This window comes from Numenius arquata, chromosome 2, assembly GCF_964106895.1.
Source record: "Numenius arquata chromosome 2, bNumArq3.hap1.1, whole genome shotgun sequence".
In the NCBI taxonomy this organism is placed as follows: domain Eukaryota; kingdom Metazoa; phylum Chordata; class Aves; order Charadriiformes; family Scolopacidae; genus Numenius; species Numenius arquata.
Window position 1 is genome coordinate 44,798,142 of NC_133577.1, and position 21,238 is coordinate 44,819,379.

The 21,238-nt window shown below is 35.9% G+C and overlaps 1 protein-coding gene across 1 annotated transcript in view; it reads right to left on the minus strand.

Moving 5' to 3' along the window:
• Positions 1 to 21,238, minus strand: part of GPATCH2 (G-patch domain containing 2) — a 120,013-nt gene that overhangs the window by 82,157 nt on the left and 16,618 nt on the right. The window contains exons 4-5 of the mRNA XM_074168609.1: positions 15,324 to 15,506; positions 14,118 to 14,197 (exon numbers count right to left, since the gene is read on the minus strand). Of these exons, the coding sequence (XP_074024710.1) occupies positions 14,118 to 14,197; positions 15,324 to 15,506 (263 nt within the window). The remainder of the gene's footprint in view (positions 1 to 14,117; positions 14,198 to 15,323; positions 15,507 to 21,238) is intronic.

Here is a 21,238-nt window from a genome sequence, read left to right on the forward strand (position 1 = left end):
CTGCAACTTTTTACCTCCTAGCATTCCCTCACTAGCTTTTAAGCCCATTAGCAAATTTCAACTAGCTCTAAAGTGAGAGCTGTCTTAAAAGTAAGTTTGCATTTGCGACACCTAATGGGCAGAGTCACCCAAAACAGCGCCTTCACTCCAGGGAAACATCAGCACAAACTCAGCCAGCTCACACATGGAGCCTGGAACAATTCACATCGTACATTGCCCCTTGTCAAACTGGCAGGCAGGAGATATGAGGATTGTGGGCACATATAAAGGGAACTGTGGGTATCACTGGGAACAGAGAAAAGACTGAAGTCAGAAAAAAAAAAAAAGGGGAGCTAAGGTTACTGTGGCTAAATGTTGTTTTTTTGGTTTTTTTTTTAAAGTGGCAGCAGAAAGAAATCCTTAAGAAACTAGAGTGCCTTGTGATTCTAAAAGAGAATTTTATTTGATAACTGCATTTTATATATCATTAACATGCAAATAGACATTTGTTAAAACTTCAACCTGTTGAAAATGGATGTTCAGAGTCTGCTATGTGAAATCTAACACAGTAAACATACGCACTTCAGATTCTGAAAGTCCTAGAAGCAGCACCCATTCTTCCAGCCCACAAAACCAAGACAGTGCTTCCCAGTGCAAACAAAAATACATAAGGAATTCAGGGACATCCACAGCCAGGAGAGCACACCAATTCAACACCTGGCCAGAACATCACTTGGAGAGACACACAAAGATCACAAGAAAAGGATAGGTATAATTCATAGTTCTTAGGTCAACTTCCTTCACTTGGAAGATGCTAAACAAATTAAAATGAAGCACAAGAAAAAATGCTTGGACAATCTCAAAGGGGTTCTCCCCAGTCTCAACCTTCTACAACCCACCAACCTGCTGCATATAACAAAAACTCATGGTAATGCCTGTCAAAAGAAAACTGCCTATTCTAACCTCATTTCTTTGACAGCTTTCAAATCAGCCATCGCCACACAGTAGGTGAGACCCTGCCAAACTTTCAGGAGATCCTTGACCAGGTGTAATTGGCACTGAGAGAATGAATGAGGATTCCAGTTCTGGATTATCACTTTTAGGATAGAAGTTTTAAAGTGCTTGGGATTTGTCAGCCTTCCCCAAATTGTTCTTCAGAGACAAGTTTTTAAGTGTAGTAAGTGCTGCTGCTCAAACAACAATAAGCAATACTTTTCTTGTGTCAGGCCACACATCATCTTAGATGATGCTAAACAACATTGGGCATGCAGATCCAAAGGACTGATCTATAAAAAGCACACAGCCACCTGAATTTTACAAAGGATGATGTACAAACCTAGATGAGAACCACCAGCTTTCTCAGAACTCTCAGTCAGAAGACGTGCGTTAAGGAAAGCACACAAAGCTTCAAAAAGTCTGTTCAGAGAATTCATGCCAGGCATTTTGCCAAAGGATAGATCATTAATGGTTTCAATGATCTCCCCTTAGAAAGGAGCCTGCCAAGACAAATCCTCTTAGTTATACTAGAAAGGTTAAGTGAGGTCAAAAAGTCCCACCTCTCCCCAGTGTGGGCACTTCACCAGTTTGATAATTCTGATAAAGAAATAAATGAATGCTTTAGGTGTTTATGTTTCATTAAAGTGATGCCATCAGAGTTTCTAATAACTGGTATTATACTTGGGTTTGTGTCTGCTTTGATTAGCTCTCTTCACAGCCAACCAGCTCTGTCACCCTAGTGTAATAATCTATTTTGCACAAGTCAAGGCCATTTGAGACTTCTGGGCTATGTGTACGCTGACAGCACGGCTGGCCACTTTCAGCTCCTCCAGCAAGACAGTAAAATAAAGGTGACACCAGGTGTACCTGAATCTCCAGACAGTTTTCTGTCTCCCTGTAGATTAAGGTAGACAAGAGAGCCTGTTTACTTTCTTCTGAAGGCGTAAGAAATAGTCGCACTTATGTAACAAACTTTGAGATGCTTAGGGGCCTAAAACATCTCTCTTATGAGGAAAGGCTGAGGGACTTTGGTATTTTTAGTCTGGAGAAGAGAAGACTGAGGGGGGATCTGATCAACACCTATAAATACTTAAAGGGTGGGTGTCGAGGATGGGGCCAGTCTTTTTTCAGTGGTGCCCAGTGACAGGACAAGAGGAAACGGGCACAGACTTGAACGTAGGAAGTTCCATCTAAACATGAGGAGGAACTGCTTTACTTTGAGGGTGGCAAAGCACTGGAACAGGCTGCCCAGAGAGGTGGTGGAGTTTGCTGCTAATGGGTTATACTGACTCTGCTTATGTTTTGTCATTTTGTGTTCCTTTACTGTACACACATATCGACTTTTTTTTTTTTTTGGTAGAAATCATGCTTACTATAGGACAGTCTTCTGATTTTGAAGAAAACATATTTGCACTAAAAAGATATGAGAATTCTCTTCCATGCAACATACACACTTTTTGAAATACATAAAGAATCATGGCAAACAGTAAACTCTGAGAAAGGGTAGTATAATGAAGTACTGAGAAAATTGTTTTGAAGTTAGAAAGACTTTACACAAAGTTAAAATGATCAAGTTGTTCTAATATGACAATTGTTACTTCTCCAAATTCATTTAGAGCCTTGCATCAGTTTATGCCATTAAATATTCGTTATTCCAACTAGGCTTACTTGTGCTCTACTACCTTCTCTCCTCTTAGACACTTCTCCCAAGCACAGAAGAATGTGGCAAAAATAGTTACTCTTTCTACAGATCATGCACCTTCAGGCTGTTGGTTGCAAATGCTTCTTTGAAACATAATTTCTTTCTGGAACTTGCGAATTATTGGTACTAGTTAGGTGATCTGCACTGCCCCAAATACATATTTAAAGCAATTAAAACAGAGGAATATATTTATAACAATTTGCTAAAGGACAAAACATACATACACACACAATGTCCCTGTTAGGCAGAATAGGTTCTTCCTCTAGTTCTATGGTATCTTTTCTTATGCAGGCTGTAGCCCTACCAGAGCACATACCTCAGAATAAGAGTCCAAGAGGGACTCTACACAGACTTGTGTAATTGCTAGAAACTCAGCTTTATTGCAAGTGTTTTTGACTGTTTTTGTAACACACACTATTATAATTACTACTAGATAGTACTGACATTGAGATTTTAAAGAGGCAATTTTTACCGAACTTACTCTTGAAGAATTTTCTAAATACATGCATTATGACACACGTACCCCTTAATAAGTACTCTGAGTATTAGATCTGTATTTCTACACAATTAGAGTAAGGCTTAACAAATGTGTAACAGAATCGTATTTCCGTATAAGAAATTAACTTTGAGACGTGAACATATTGATACTATTTTTAGATGAACAGGTAAGACGTGTAATTAAAGCTTGATCTTTGCCTAAGAAAACACCTGTTTTCTTCACTGTGTAATTAGTAAAATTAATTAATTCCAATCCATCCACACAAATGATTTTAACTCTGAGATCAATCACCAAGATGCTTTCAGCTACACAAATTTACCAATAAGTGATACTGTAGATCATGTTCAAATATGAATGTAATTTTATTCATAGTTATGTTTGAAACATTTTTTAAGCCTTTCCTCCTATATTCTGCCTACATTGGCATTTATTATACAAACACATTTGTGTGTTAGGAAATTTTATATGGCCACTTACTAGATTAAGCTTCTCATACATAACTTGTCAAAAAACTGACTGAAAGATCACATTGTTTAACTGGATCAGAACAGGAAATATGCTTATTAGATAGATTTTTAAAAAATTAAGAATATCCCTCTGTGACACATTTTATTATATACAGAGCAGGAAAGCGCTGGACAGTGATCACAATTTCACAAGGCAGATAAGCAAATCATTAGAGAAAGTGATGAAAAAATTTCTCTTAAAATATTTTCTTCTTTAAAAAGTGTTACTTTTAAGAATGTGAAATGGTAGGTGACCACACTTGAAGAGGTTAGCATTGGATAATTAAGGACACAACAAATAATGGGAAACCTACAGTATGCTTTAATGATCTCCAGTACTATCATTGTCTTGCTGCTATGAACAGACAACAAAAGGAGGCTTCGATCATACCCTATGCAGTCACAGCTGGATTTTAATTCAAAAGGGTAATTCTGACTGTCTGTACTAAAAATCTTTGGCCAAAATCTATGTATCTGTTCATTTGCTATAATTCTTTCAATCTTCCTCTTTGAATCAGGGAGACGTGCAGGAGAAAACCAGCTAACAATCTCACACATACTTGTTTTATGAATCTGGCCCTCAGTCATGAAGTTGCAGTGAAAAGTCTTTTAATCACCTTCTGATCAGAATTTACTGGATTGCATCTAAGTTCAAGGGTATTAAAATGTGTAAAGGAGACTATGAAAAAATGGCTAGGTTATAGATTTTAACTTCTTAACTAGGAAATTGACTCAAAATAGATTTTTCTAATTTACAATGAATCAAAAGAAAAAACATTAGACCATAGCAAAAGTGGCACAAATGTATCAAAAAGCAAATGAATAAACATTTGAAAAGATTTATTATTAGAAATTGTAATAAATTTTGGAAAGATGAATCGATTTTAGTTAAAAGGTATAACTGACAATTTATTGGGCGGGAAGATGCATTATTTTCCAATTGTTATCCACCTACAGTAAAACTGATTTGTGTCCTATTGTATTTTATGGAAAAGGAGAGAGCAACTTTCAGTGATTTAGATTAAATGTATTAATCATAACCAGGCACTGTGAACTATATATCTACTATTAAAGAAGATTTTTGACATTTAATTCTGTAGCAATATTTTGGCTCTGTACTACTCTTCCTAAATCCAATTCCTGCTACAGTTGGCAGATTTCTCCCTTTTAATTTTATGGGGCTTAAAGTAGCATTTAACCACCCATGCGGTAAATAATGCAGGATTAGAAATATTTAGTGTTTTGTTTCCCTTTGAAGAGTACTAATCCATCAATCCCCAAATATTTTTAAAACATTTTCCATTTTCTAGTAATATTTAATGTAAAATTCAGTAAAACATCCTATGTAAATGAAGGTGTTTTTCTGAAACAAGAAAAAAAAATCACATTAAACCCTAAAGAAAATATGCATATACATCACTGACTATATTCTATAGAGAATAAAAATGCTATCTACTGTAAACCCACTGTATCTGTTTAGTTCTTTGTAAAATAAGTCTTTAGAACTAAGTAATCCAACAGGAAGGGGTTAGGGAGAAGGGGAAATGGGGCACATTTCATCTAATGCTCTTTAAAGTGAATTTCACAAGCATTTATAGAAATTTATCTATAGCAGGACAGTTGCAACAGAGTTTGGTAATCAGCTAGCAGTAAGAAAACTACTGTCTACATAAACAATTTTTAGTTCTCTGAACTAAGGATAAGTTTCTTCCTTGAACTTTAAAACCATAAATGCAGGAGTGCTAACTCAAGGCTGAAACGACAGAATAAGAAAGTCATTCTCACACTTGTGAATTCAGGTTTTAAAATTATCCGTTACATGAGGGACTACCTATAGTTAGTAGTGAAGATAGATAAAAAAACCACAACAAAAATCAGATCAGAAGCAAGTAAGAGCTTGCTGAATCAAATTGCAAGGGTGTCCTGGTTTCAGCCAGGAAAGAGTTAATTTCCTTTTTAGTAATTGCTGTGAAAGGAATGTCAACAATGCATATTGTTTTAGTTGTTGCTAAGCATTGTTTACACTTTTCAAGGACTCTTTTCAGCTTTGGAAGCTGAGAAGAACTATAAACAGAACCGTGGAATGGCCAACAGAATATTCCCTACCATAGACCTGTATATAAATGGGAGTTGGCCTCGGGTGAGGCAGAAATCCATGATCACTGCTCCTGATAGTGCCAATTAAACAAGCTGCCAGAGTGACTTGTGTTATTATTATTATTATTGCTACTACTCCTTTTCTCCCTCTTCTCTGTGCCCTTCTGATGGAAGGGGGAAAACTGTGCCAGCCTGGCTGCTGGCTGAGGTTAGACTACAACAAAGAGATTGAGTAGAACAGCTTTTGAAGTTATCAAAACTGTTGGACTGAAAGGATTCACTTGATCAGTCATAATGGTTTACACTTCACTTGGAAAAGAAACTAAAAAAGCAGCTGCTGTGTCCTCACTGAAGGGACAGTAATTAAAAGGCAAGGGCCAACAGTCTCTTGAACCGCTCCAGTTGGAAGTGCTGACATTAACAAACCTTTTCTTGCCCTCTTTATTCCGATATACAATATACAGTTTGGTAACTGGACAAATGGTTTAAGTACACAAAACCCAGAAAGATTACTATGCTTTTGAAAAGAGCGTACTGACATTATATGTAGGGTTTTCCACAACATCAAGAGACCACTAAACAGAGAAACTGCAAATTTTCCTGGGACCCACCTCTCAACTCACATTATAATTTACTGATTACCTTCAGGAAATGACCTTTCCATTCTATGATTGCTTATTACTATTTATTTAAAGTTATCATGGCAGGGTCTGATATTGGATAAACATGTTTAAGAAAGTATTCACTCCTGTAGCTCATTCAATTTGAAGATCTCTCAGAAACATTAACAAAGCCTACAGTTCTGTTAAGAAAAGGGTCTGTTCTGCATTCAGTTACAAGTTTATTTGCTGTAAATACCACGTGATATCTATGAGAAGAGGCAGTCCCTGAGAAGTTCTGAATATTTTCTTCCCTCCTGAAAGCTACACACCCTGAACATGCACATTTGATTTTCTTATTTCAAGAAACAAAATGGTAAAAAAAAAGTCATCTTCCAGCTAAGTCACAGGTAAGTTAAGCTAAAACAACCGTGGTTTGCTCTGCTTCTTTATGGTTATTTTTAACAGGTTATAGAACATTGTCTTTACATCTAACTAAAATCACAGTAATCAAATAGAATGGCAGAAGAGTACCTCTTCATTCCCGTATCATACCTCACATTGCAAAAGAATGTTCTTGGGCAATTCAATTTCAACACAATGCATCATGCGCGTTTGCTACTTTATTTTCTGTGCTGTATTTTCAAGTTATTTGATATATGCATCTCCATGACAAATTGCTGGAGAGGACACTAAAGAATAGTGCAGTTTAATGCACTATTTTTACAGCTGCTTCTTACTCTGGATACATGCCATATGAACTCAGATAGTGTATAGAAAGAAACCCCAACATTTTAAGTTGAAGTTTGTATTTTTGCTTTTGTTATAAATCAAACAAACATCCAACATTTTAATTCCCCATCTTTGCCTTACAGTAATGATTTGAAAGATAAGCTGCTAAATTATATTGATCAGACAAGAATTTTTTCAAATACATATTACACAAAGTAAAGCTAGAACAGAGCAAGCAAACAAAATAAATGTCTGCATCTGAGTACAACTTGTGTGTCTCAGAACAAATCTAGAAGGTCACTATTAACAGGTTTAATCTAAATGTCTTAATCTATAGTACTTGTATTACAGATCTAAAGTGGCATTCGTTTCCCAATAGATGGCCACCATATGAAACGCAACTGAAAAAATAGATGGATTGCTTTCAAGTTATTCTGTCTGTTGGTAGGCCTCATTCTCCCTCACCACCTGTCCTAGGCAAAAAGACAAAGTTTCCTTTGGAGTGGAAAATCTACTCATGTGAATGACTTACAGATTGAATTAGCAAGAAACTCAACAGTTTAGGAGTTGTGTCTGATCTTGCATTTGCTTTCAGTTAAAAAAAAGCTAAACAATGTGTTAGCTGAAATCACTGTCCTGATTTACTTGACATTTATGATGTTATTACAGCATAAACAAGATTTTGCTTATCAGATATTTATGCATGTGTTCCTTGCCTATTACACATATGATTTTCTGTCTATTCTCAGCATTAAATGATCAACTCCCCCAAGAAGCTCAATACAAGGAAATACGACTCCTAACTTGATTCTGGATACAAGATGCTGTTGTTTCACCATTAATTCTTCAAAACGCTTCTATCGAGGCATTAAGAAGTGTCTAGAAGAAACATGAGTGAAATTTTTGCAGAAAAGATACTAAAACCAACTACATTTAAAGACAAATTCTTTCCATTAGAATTGCACTAAAACATAAAACATTAAAGAACCAATACAGCCTTAGGAAGTCAAAACAAGCAAATTCAAAATGTCTGCAGAGGACATGTTTCATGCAGCCAGACACCAGAAAGGGGGATTTCTTTGTGATAAGCAGCAGAAGAGGAGTAATTATGCTGCCTCATATTTTGAAGTCAGAGGTTTTTTAAATCATTATTGTCTGTAAGGAGTGCTGTAGACGTGTGCATTAAATGTGTTTTCAAAACAGACACTAACTGCAGAATAAAAGGGATATCATTATGCTATTTGCCCTGGTTTAAAAGTAAACTTAAGTGAAACTGTAGGTGTCTGTCATTTCAGCAGATGGATTAAGGTGAATTATAAGGAATACTGCTCAGACTAACAGTTCATAGCACTTGTCATCATGAATAAACTACAAGATGCATTTAAAAAATAAGCAGCACATTTGGCATTTCTGAGACTAATGCTGGAGGCAACTATTTTGCTGAGTGGGATCCTTGTTTTGACACTATACTTGACGTGAGAGTCCAAGAAAAGAGTCTAAGTCACCACATTCACTTTAGCTAGACTGAAGTTAATCTTTGATATTGTACGGGTATGCTTTGATTATCACAGCAGGTAAAATACACCAAGAAAAACCACTGCAAGCTCTGTTGCACAAACAGAATATCTGTTTCAGTAGTTATACCTAGACAATACCTTCATTTTGTTGATACAGTACAATTACCTCTACAAGCTATTAATTGCCTGATGCATTTAAACTATTTTTTTTCTTGATAGGCATACATTTTGTAAGAATGAAAATAAGACACAATTCAAGACTATACACTTTCATTTACAAGATAAGTGATACAAAAGAAAAGAATAAAACCAACACATGCTCACCTTCACCAGTTAGTGTCTTTATTTATAATGGGATTTTGAAATGACAGAATCTCTTTTTTTCCTTTTGTTTTCTCATAAAATAAAGCTATTTCAACATGACTAAGGTCTGAAGGGTAGAACAGTATTATTCGATTCATTCTTTTGGAAAATTGCAGCATATTTGCCAATAGTGACTAAACACAAGAAGAATCAAAGGTGGGCCCCAAACTGCCATCACAGCAGCACCTCCTCTGCAAAGAACCTGAATTTTTCTGTCTTAAAAACGTAACGTCAGGAAGTATAAGTGCAGGAAACAAGCCACTCTCCTCAAAGAAGTTTCTTCCTTTATGTTGTAAAGCTAAGGTAATGAGTTAGCTAAAGTGAGGATTAAAAGAGCACAACTTACTCACTACGTATAAATATAAATGCAGATATAAATTTAAGACAACTGCAAACAAGGAAAAGCACAGTGAGAAAAGCTTTAAATAGCTGAAAATATATTTGATGACAGGAAATCTTAATAAAAACCTCCATTACAAAACCCAAAAGCCCCTAACCTCCTACCCACTTAAAGGAAAATTCATTTGTGGCTCTAGCAGTATAAGGTTTCAAAATGTCATCCTCAGAGGCCTAATAATCCTGATCCTGAACAAGAGAAAGTCTGGAATCCAACAAGAATTTAGTTTTGTTATCAGACATCATCTAATACCACTGACATTTCCACAGATTTTGACCTAGAGACTATCGCTCCAAATGAGACATGTCCGAAAGACATTAATTAAAGCAAATAATTAAAACCCCACAGATAAGTTATTTCATGCACCTCACCAAAACTGAATTCTGTTTTATCTGTCACACATCCAGTGTAAAAGAATTCTCCACAACACCAAATCAACTTCAACTTGAGAAGTAGTATTTTTCCAAAAGCTGAAGAGCATCCTAGCCATAAAGAGGCTTCTGACCAATACTGTAAAAAAACCACCCAACTTACTCTTTAAGGAAGCATTCCTTAGATTTATAATAAGGTTTCTTATCTAACATCATTTAATTCGGTTTCCAAAATATTTTTACAAGAAAAAAAATCCTGAAAAACACCTGGCTGTTTCTTCAGTTCTTCAGAAAGAACTTAGAAGCAGAAATGTTTGATTTGGTTTTACATTTTGAAAGCAGTTAACAAAACACATAAGTGCTCAATACATCTTTTCTCCTCACATCAGAGCAGTAGTTATCTGACAACAATGTTTTGAGAAAAGCTCTTTTATCTTGGAACTTTCGAAAAAGTCACAGGATTTGAGAGAACTACCCAAACACCTTCAGATAACAAGTATCTGAAACGTAGCTTTCATTCCTTATTAATTTTTGAATAATTATAACCAGGTATAGTCAAGCTCAATAGTAAGCTGTGAAAAAAGGAAAAAAAAAAATCTATCCTAGGACTGCAAGACTTAACATAGCCTGGTTTTAATATCATGAAATCAAAACCTATGATATAAAGGTGATGGATGGAAAAACTGGCAGAGTCAAAAGAAAGCATCCATTTTATTGGTCATGTGTTTTGTTCTTTTTAGCCCAGGGAAATCACTTCCCAGCTTCCAGCCCAGACAGAGAATCCAGGCAGGAAGAGATGACATAAGAGTCCTCAAACAAAATCCTACAATGTCTCTCCCTGTCTGAGGCAAGGAATCGCATCTAGAACCACACAAGGAACAGGTAGGACAGCAGCACTGATTTTTAAAACCTTCACTTATTTGTATGGAGGAGTTGTGAACAGAAGTGAAATTTTTCAGTCACTGAGTACTTAGTTGGAGAAAACATTTGAAACGAAAACGTACTCATGTTTTATGTTCACTAACTATAATTATTAACTCTTACTTTAACTAGAGCCTTTGTGATCTCCCCAGGAATCCATCTGAGAAAAGCATAGCAGCCTTAACCATTGAAGGTAAAGAATTCATCTAGAATTCTACATCACAGAAATGAACCTTCACATTTCCAATGCATCTAAAATGTTAGATTTCCGATTTTATTCTGCTAAATACAAAACTTTAACAAGTATGGACAGAGATACAGTACTAGATAAATGACATGCAAGTCTATAAACATATAGGAAAAAGACAGGATGAAAAAGGCATTCTTTTAAGAAATCAGCGTTTCATTCATAGAACACCACTTCTAAATTGTAGAACTTTTGCCTAACATTAAAGAATGCAGGGGTTGGGAATCGTTAATCAGGTCATATATAGCTGCAGAATTCAACCAAACTGCATAAGATTTCATGCAATATACCTGATTAAAAGAGTACATTAAATACTGATATGGTATAAAAGTACATGTATCATGTTTCTGATTATAATTACAAAGTTGCTACTAGCAACTTGACACAGGAGGGAACAAAACGACAGTGTATTAGAAAAGCTACATGCTCTTCTATTTCTTTTCAAATAAAGTTTTCACAAATGACGCTGCCACAAACTAAGCAATGAAGACATGAAGAGCCAGCATTATATTTTATGCGAAAATATGTCTGACATAATTTAATTATGAATTCCATAAAAAAAAAGTACCTATCTTAAGTAAATTGGACAATCCAAAGGATATAAGCCAGTTCTGATTCCTTTTTTCTTCATTTTCTTGCTCAGTTTTTTCAGTTTTCATCTGCTCTATCACAACTCATTCAACCTGCACATTGGATTAGGTGAGGATTTTCATAGTATTTGCATGCCAAGTTTTTACTTCTCTCTTGCTTGTCCAGTGTTGTATGATCATTAGAAAAGTGTTTTGACTCAAAGGCAATACACTTGATGACAAAGACCCAAGAGTTTGTTCAAATTAAGCAACTCAATGAAATGCAGGAAGAGCATCTGGACTGAATCTGAGTGCCAGCTGTGGCTACTTCAAATTAAAGTTCACTAACTGGTCCATAAAGAGCAAGTAGCATTCTTCCTCCGATTCTCGGCTCCCACTGCTTCTAGAAACCATGGTATGAAAAGCTGGCAGCTTCCTATTATATAGCAAGTAATAATAACACTCTTAGCCTGATGTTTCTCTTACAAGAAAACAGACAAACAATTGGGCATTAAACACCTTTTGACAGAGGAGGATGATATATCAAGGTATTAACATCGCTATTCGCTCTGCCTTCCCTAAACCTGTAATCTCTTCAAAGCTTTGCTAGCTGCTAGAATTGTGGACCTTCAACTAATCTTTCCAAAAAAGTTTAAACTTTTTAAACACATTGACTATATGCAAAGGGCTAACTATATGCTTACATTCCCTAGATACAAACTACACATCCTTAGACAGAATAATGTGCGTCTTTTAGGTAGTGTAGGAAAATTCATTTTTTACTCTCTCCCTTAAAAGTCTGTGTAAAGGCAGTGATACAGACATCAGACTCCTCACTGTTAAAAAAGAATTATCACACCACAACTCTGTTCGATGAGTTGAGTCTGCAGTGTTCTTTCCTCAGCATATTAATCTTTCTAAAAGCATTCTTGCTCTTCTTCACTGTTACCATCTAATAGCAGTAATTTCTTCTTGTTCTGTCTTATCAGATATCACAAGTACTAAATTACTTTTTTTTGGTCATTGGATTGAAGTATCTAAAAAAGATTTTCTTTAAGAAGCAATCACTGACAAAAGGAAGCACATGAGCTCTGGCTTATATAGCTACATTTGCAAAGACGGATCCAGCAGATGTGCCCACAAACATAAATAGTCATTAAGGTGGTCAGAAAACTGCATCTGCAGAGCCAACTGTACATCTATTCTACCTATGCAGTCCCGCCTAAGCACAGCGGCTTAAAAGGTACGTTCACATGTCAGCCTTGTTTCACAACACTACGTAAACGATATATTTAATAACTGGAGGTAACTGAATTATCAGTCTTTAGTAGATTTGCTTTTATTTTTGTTATAAAGGTAACTATGATACCATCTTTATATATGAGATATCATGACTGGAAAATAAAAATGGGCTCATAAGGACAATCAAGAAAGTGTAGCAGAAAATAAACATTAGGATTTTTTATTATATATATGTATTGACAGTATATCTTCATCAACTGAAATTTAATCATCTTTTTACAATTTAGAGGAAAAGGCAGTTTTTAGGGTAGTTAAGCCATGTATCATCAATACCATGAAGCTAACCTATCAGTTATAATAGCTCCTATAAAATACCAGAGTGAAATTGCAATAAGCCTAGAAAATGGGCTACAAATCCCAGATATGCTCAAGCAAGCACTGAACCAAAAATAAAAATAGGTAGATAGGAAACTAAGAACTAGATAGCATTCATCTAATTCACAACCACTAACAGGAGAGATCACAGGCCAATGTTTTAAAGCATCTTATTCGGCTCCAAATGGCAATTATTGGACAGGGACTTCAATTATAAAAACCTTCCCTCTTCAAAATGAGTTAAATTTCTAACAATTCCTTTCCATTCTCTCCACATGTAATAGCTCTTACATTTCTCAGAAGTACCTTATTTTGTTTAGGCAAATTAAAATTTGAAAACATTTAATGTTCTTAAATAATAAAGAACATTGATCTTGCAGTATTTATCATGCTGGGATATGATTATTACACATTCACAAAGTCTCCCACAATCCCCTTTTCTTCCAAATGGTAGTCTGATAAGAAAGGAATAGACTGCACTACAATGAATATATTTTAAGATTTTAATTCAAGTCTCTCTTCTCCTTATGCCCTCCTCCAATAAAAAAATTCTTAAAAATTCATTAGAATCTTATTTTAGAAAAATGCTATAGGAAAATCCAATTATTAGATTGTACAAAAATGCAGGGACAGTTGGATTTTTTTTTCCTTCACTTATAAACATTGCTCCTAGAGCTGAAGGCACTAAAAAACCCCAAACATCTCTCATTTGTAGTCACAGCCTTAATTTTGAGTCACAGCTCAAAATAAGTACTGAGAAATAGTATCAGACTGTTTCTGCCATTCAAGCACACACAAATATTCCATTACAATAGAACTGCAGTAGGAAGAGTCTATCTATTAAAAGAAGCAAACACACAGTATCAGGCAGCAATGGCACTGGAGTCTTACCATTCCATTACCTATCTACAACAGTAAGAAACAAGCATGAGAAGAATATGCTTTTTAAAAAAAAAAAACCTCTAAGAACAGTGCACATTAGCTTAACATAATAAAAGCACCTACCAATGTGTTCTGGTTTCCTGAAGCCTTTTTTATGTTTCTTGCTGGCATTCCATGAAGATGACTAAATCTACTCTGGAAACCTACAAGAAAGAAATACAAACTGATTTAAGAATATTTTCTATATGATATAGCCAATAAAATTCACCATTACACACCAAACTATCAATCTGACTTCAGTCAAACAAAAAAATCTTAATATTGTCAAACATTGTACTGGTGGAAACAAAGAGTAGAGAATGGAAAGAGCGAGAGAAAGGCTAAGTTGGCATGAAAATGAACATTTCTGTAGATAGTCTTACTGCCGTTCTGGTTCTATGCACAGTTGGCTGCATAAGCAGAGCATACTGAACTACAGTAGGGAAGTGATTTTTGCATCACTTACAACTTCATTAGTACTAGAAAATGTTAAACCTGGTGAATATGCAAAGATTAAGTCCTCAGAAACAATTCCAAGCATCTGGAAAATAAGCCTCACAAAAGTATTCAATACATTCAGTGTGCAGAGTAGTTTAAAAGTGATTTGACCACTGTTCACATAAAAGATGTGTTTTTGAATGTGAAGAGAAGTCCTTGTGCAGAGGGAAAGTACAACAAAATTCTTTGGCAGCAAGCTGAGGTCTGACATCTTCAATCTTTAGATGAGAGTGGGTTCCTAGCTGCAAGTGCTATCCAACACCGGTACAACTTTCCACTGGCGACACCGGATCTACAGTTTTCGAAAGTATGTTAAAGCAGAAAAAAATTTGATATTTTCTCAGTTACAACCTCAATCCTTGCTCTAAAGGAACCCTTCCCTCTTCTCTACAAACAATATGGCCCAACCATAAAGCAGCAAAACAGACGGTCACACTAGTCTTTCCAGCCTCTGAATTAATGAACTTCTACAGAATTCTAAACATTATCACAGAAGCCAGGAACAAAATGGAATATAAGATTCACTTTAAATATCACTTTATTCTCAATGCAAACATTGAGACAATAAACAAAAGAGTAGGCTATCAAAGCGAGCCACTTTCTGACTTTTCTAATCATTGACTTTTAAAAAGTTACTTCTCTCTAATGATATCTTAAAAATAAAACAGTCCAAGGAAACAAACTGGTAACTCCAAGATCTTGTCAACATTTTACATATTTTGTATAACCCACAGTATCTTTTTACTGTACCCAAGTGATTCTACAGTTTACATTTTCTTGATTGCTACTTACCTCTCCTCCCTGAGCGGGACATAAGAGGGAAAGTACCAGTTAAGATACTTTCAAAGACTGGATCAGGCAATTCTCTCTCCAGTTCTGTCGAGTCTTCTTGTTCCCACCATGGAATGGCCCCTGTAATTCCACATGCTCCACCAGATTCATTTTCATGAAACCAATCACTCTGCTCATCATCACCTGTGTGAGAGCAGTATCCCCCCGAAAGAGAGGGAGGAGTAGAGAAGATAAAAATCAGATGTTACCATCAATAAACACTCTGACAGGACAATTATTTCTTTTGCTTTATATCTATATAACCATTACTCGTATATAGCAGTTCTATTTGGAAAATGTTTCTCAATAGCACGACAAGCGTTGCCTTCAATGAAACCACATAAAACGTAATGTTTTAAACCCAATTTACAATAGTGGAAAAACAATAATAAACTAGTTAATCCTTTGGCAATAACTGCGGGGAAATCCATTTAAGTTACTGCACTTTACATCTTAACAAAAAACAAGCCTTAATCTCCTGCAGGGTATTAAAAGGTATAAAACTGTGAAACTAGTTCTTTGCAACTGATAATGGTATATAATTAGCTTAATTTCATGATTTGTATGGCTAGTAAAAGGGGAAAACAATCATGAACAGATGTGACTAAATGAAGTTAATCTGATTAAGTTCATTTAGAAATAAGTTTTGAAAAAGTTGATTTTAAATGAAAACTGACAGTATCATGCAACTGAGAATTATACTGCATTATAACACAAAGCTGGTCATTTTTGCTGACAATATTTATAGATGTAGTATTTAAATACCTGGATTTAAAGTCAGAAGTAAGACAAGACTGACAATCTGATCTTAAACTTAGCTCATAAACACACTGGCGACTAAAAATAAATCATTATGCTTGTTCTAAAACATGTTCTTTGATACAAACAAAGTAGTTTAAAGAAGATCAGAAAATATCTTCATAAGATATGGAAAATTTCCTTTCTCCCCCCCCAACCCTGATAGGGTACGGAGAAGAAGGAACAAAAAACCCCAAAACTCATGAATTGAGATAAAGACAGTTTAATAGAACAGTAACGGAAGAGAAAAATAATAATAATAACAGTAAAAGAATATACAAAATGAAGTGATGCAATACACTTTCTCTGAACACTGGATGACTGACTGCCCAGCCTGTCCCAAGCAGTGATCATGGATCCCTGCTCCCAGGCCAATCCCCATTTATACAGCGAGCATGACGTCTATGGTATGGAATATTCCTTTGGCCAGCTTTTCCTGTCTATGGTCCCTCTCAGCTTCTATGGGAAGTTGAATAAGTCCTTCACTTAATATAAACATAACTTAGCAACAACTAAAACAATATGTGTTATCAACATTATTCTGATACTAAATTCAAAACACAGCAGCTACTAGAAAGAAAATTACTCTATCCCAGCTGAAACCAGGACAGTGTTGTACGTTTTAATTCTACTTCAAAGTATCGAAACCATGCCTCACTATTTCTGGATATAAATTATGTTTGGCATTCCAATTTTTAATTAGGCAGAACTAAGCAAGACACACATGCAAGATTTATTAGACACAATCTTCAAGAACAAAAACCGTTTGTGTAAAATTTCATTGCCACTCAACCCCACAATGGGAAAATAAAAAGAATGAAAACACAAGTCAAAATTTGAGGAAAAATAAAATTCAACACACTCCAAACAAATTTTTGCAACGAGAAGAATACCTCAAGAGCGTGTACAAGTGATAATGGCTGTAAACATTCACCAGGACAAGTACTTCAAGGAAACATAGAATAATTAAGACCCCTTACTGATCACTTGCAGGGGAAACGTGATCCTTACGTCTTTAGTGATCATTACTAAGAGCAAAATTAGCAGATGCTAGAGAATAGGAACTTTTAGATGGAGGAAGGGGAAAATAGAAGTGGAAAGAGACCTTATGGCAGCCTTCCAGTACCTAAAAGGGGCCTATAGGACAGAGGGGGAGTGAATCTTTATCAGGGAGTGGAGTGATAGGACTCGGGGTAATGGTTCCAAATTGAAAGAGGGGAGATTTGGATTAGATACTAGAAAGAAATTCTTTACTGTGAGGGTGGTGAGACACTGGAGCAGGTTGCCCAGAGAAGTTGTGGATGTCCCATCCCTGGAAGTGTTCAAGACCAGGCTGGTTGGAGCTTTGAGCAACCTGGTCTAGTGGGAGGCGTCCCTGCCCATGGCAGGGGGGTTGGAACTTGATGATCTTTTGGTCCCTTCCGACTCTAACCATTCTATGATTTATAGCTATGACATTTCACAAAGGCATTCACCACTAATTCTATCCTCATTTAATTACAACCAGGTATGGTTTCTTTGGAGGATACATAAGAGTACTGAACAGAGACAGTGGTTGTGGTGGAGGGAGAATCACACCTTTTCATTAGATTGATCTGTGGTTCAGAATAAAGTTGCAACTCCCTTTATTTGATTTTCCAAAATTTTACATAGATAAACTTTGTCTGAATATTTTGTCCTAAAACGAGAGTTCTAGACACCTTGACTAACAAGAAATACTATCAGGAACTCAAAAGAAGTCTTGTTACACAATTCAGCTATGAAAGTAACTACAGAATTCTGAAATTGAGTTTCACCATCAGCTCAAGGACAGAAGCCTGTGAGAGGCACGCAACACAGTCTTGGAAGAAAGAGGCAGAATTTAAAACCAGGTTGGTGGACTGCAGGGTAAGGCAAATAGTGGCTATGGAAAGGAACTAGTATCTTCACTATATGCCCAACAACGGCTCTTTGGGAAAAAATACAAAATTGCTTTTCCTTTTTGTGCAATAGGAATATTAATATGTTAAGCAACCATCTGTTAAAACACCTTACCTGTTATGCTACTATACACTTCCCTAACCACTTATATTGCTTAGTGCCAAAGGCAGACTTAAGGTCTAAACCTCAAGGGCTTTTCCCACCTGACAGCAGAATCCAGGTGTACCTGGTTTTTAGCTTCCTTATCTGTGCACTTTAAAAACTCTGAATCCTTTGACTGTTTTCAATCATATTATCACCTTGAGGCGAGCATAAAACTGCTACTATTATTCTTATCCAGGTGAAAGCACCCACCAGCATTTTGCTTACCAGTTGCTCCACCTTGAAAGGATTCCACTTTCAAATGGAGTCAGGGAAGACCACTGCATTTAATCATTTCCTGACCTCATACGTATAGGCAATATAACACAGAGGCCTCCTTGCTGAAGATTTTGGTAACCAAATACTTGCAGCTCTCAAAAGGCAACACAATACCCATAGCTAACATAGACTTACAGGAATTAAAAATTCAAAGCAACATTTTTGGACTTCAAAATACCTCAAGAGGTTCACTACACCATCCTTTTCTCTTAGGGATGCTGATTCAGAAGAGGACTACAGCAAATTATTGTATTCTTTCAAGCTACAGGAAAGGTAAAATGACCTCCAGATCTCCAAAGCCCATGCCTTCTCCTAGCCACATATTTAAAATACAGCAAACTTGTCTGTGGGTAATGCTAATGCTTCAAGGAGTTGAAGGATATCACGTTATCTCATCTTTATGTTGATCTCTACCACTGTGATCCACATGCAATATTTAGGATTTCAACAACTCAGGTCATATACAACTTCTTTATCAACTGCAAAGATTATAAACTAATTAGGCAGAACAGTTGAAAACTGGTAGCGATTATACCTGGCACTGCACATACCATTTTTTATATAAAACATATGGAGATATAAAATTTATATAAAATATACAGAGAATGACATCCTGACACCTGCAGCTACTGAGATGTTATACAAGGTCCAAATTAGTTTCTTGCTAGAGAAGACAAAAGGATGGAATTCTCATATACTGAATCAGTAGCGGGTCATCTTCATAAAGGACACAGTAATGAATATATGTTTAATCATAAAATAATGAACAGCTATCTTTAAAAGCTTAGCCACATGACATTCTCTGACCTTCTCCAATTTTAACTGTTTAACACTTTATTAATATAATTTTCCTTCCTATTTGCTTAGATCTTAAAGGACATCTGAAGTGCTGCACATCATGATTTAAGAGGTCTGAAGTCAAACTTTGAATTTCCCCAAGTGTACCAGTAGGTGTAGATGGACTAGGAATGCAGAATGTAGTGAATTATTTGCCATAACCACACTATAAAATTCGTTAAAGAATATATTTGCAATTTTACCTTCCCCCCCAACACCTATAATATCAACTAGTGTTTGAAAAATGTTACAGTTTTGTTAACATTGTGTTGAAAGCTTAACTTATAACTTGCCTTTTAACTTATAAATTGCCTTTGTAAAACAGACCTGTAAAGTATCCTGAAACCGCAGGTGAACCTACTAGTTAGGCCTATAATAGAGTTGCATTATATGTTGCAACGTAAGAGTAGACATTTTGTTTTGAAACTCTTCTAGCAATAGTTTTTACACCAGACATATAACACTGCTTATCATTAAAGTTTCTAATAATTGCAAAACAGTTGTTTAAGAAAATTCTATTAGGAATAAAGGAACGAGTAGGAAGAAAAAGGAAAGTTACAAGGATTTCTGATACATAAGCTTCAGTCACTGTTCAATCACTTTGTTGGCAGGCTCTCCCACCTCCAAACTCAAGGGCTTGACATATGCATAAGATTTTCTGGTTTTGCTAACTATATTGAATCTTACCCCAAAGCTGCCCAATTTGCAAACCTCTGAAAAAAATACAACCCTTAAGAATTCACTTGAGGGTTGTTAATAGTTCAACAGCTATCTTCTCCAGTGACTGTACCTGCACTGAGCATTCTCTATGACCTTTAGCTTTTTCTGGCTAACTGTACAGGGTATGCAATGTTTCACAGAAGAAAAACATTTGCCACATTGGGATTGCAAAACATTGAGTACCGATTACTTTTGCCACAAGTAGTGAAATAGAGCACAGCAAGAGAGCTGCTTATGCCATCTCACATGACTTAACATAAGCACCTGGATAACTTGGAAAAGGAAGACAAGAATGGCTAGGCTCAGATGAGGACTTCATAGGAACAAATCAAATCAATCAAACAAAAAAAGCTATGAGACTGGGACAGAGGCAGGCTGGAAAGGAAAAGGGTATAAAGGTTTTTAAAAAAAGGTTACATGGCACACCACATATTAGAACCTGAACACTGGATTTTCAAGTCAGCAATTTTCTTTTCTCATGGCAATGAAAATATATCTATCAGCTAATCCACTACCACCCCTAATTACAGCTACAGCTGGTTTTCTTGAATCAAATTATAAAAGTTGAAACGCTTCTAAGAGTCTAGGCACAGAAGAATACAGGTGGAATTTATTTCCATTTGCTTTCTGAAACAATTTTGGAAAATAGTAAAAGTTGCAAGGTCAGGCACTCTGATGTTCAGAACTCAACATTCAGCTATTTAACTGACTGGCCAACTGCTCAAAGAAATTGCTGCTTTAGATCACTTTATTTTCTATAATGCCTGCCCCATAGGATGAATATGCTTTGGGAATTAATTAGAGTTTTATAAAGAGTATTTGTCTGTAATAAATGGGATATGGTTCTTAATCTCAGAGACACAGACTGAACAAATGTTGCCCTGGAGAACAAGATTGTCTTGTCCTCTGCTACCCAAACTTCTGAATGATGGCAGGCACATCATTTAGACCAAGTATTTCTCCAGATGGCATTAATCAATCTCTGGTTCTTCACTTGAATTAGTGGAAACCAGAAGTCAGAAGTGCAGAAAATTTGAACTACAAATGAGGTAAAGATGCTGATGTTCTGAACATATATCCTGGATGAGAGAGACACTGAGAAGACAGGAATCAAAGTCTAGCTTTTAAAAACGGACAGCAAGATAAGCCAGTTCTTCCCTTAAAACATTTTCATCCTGTCC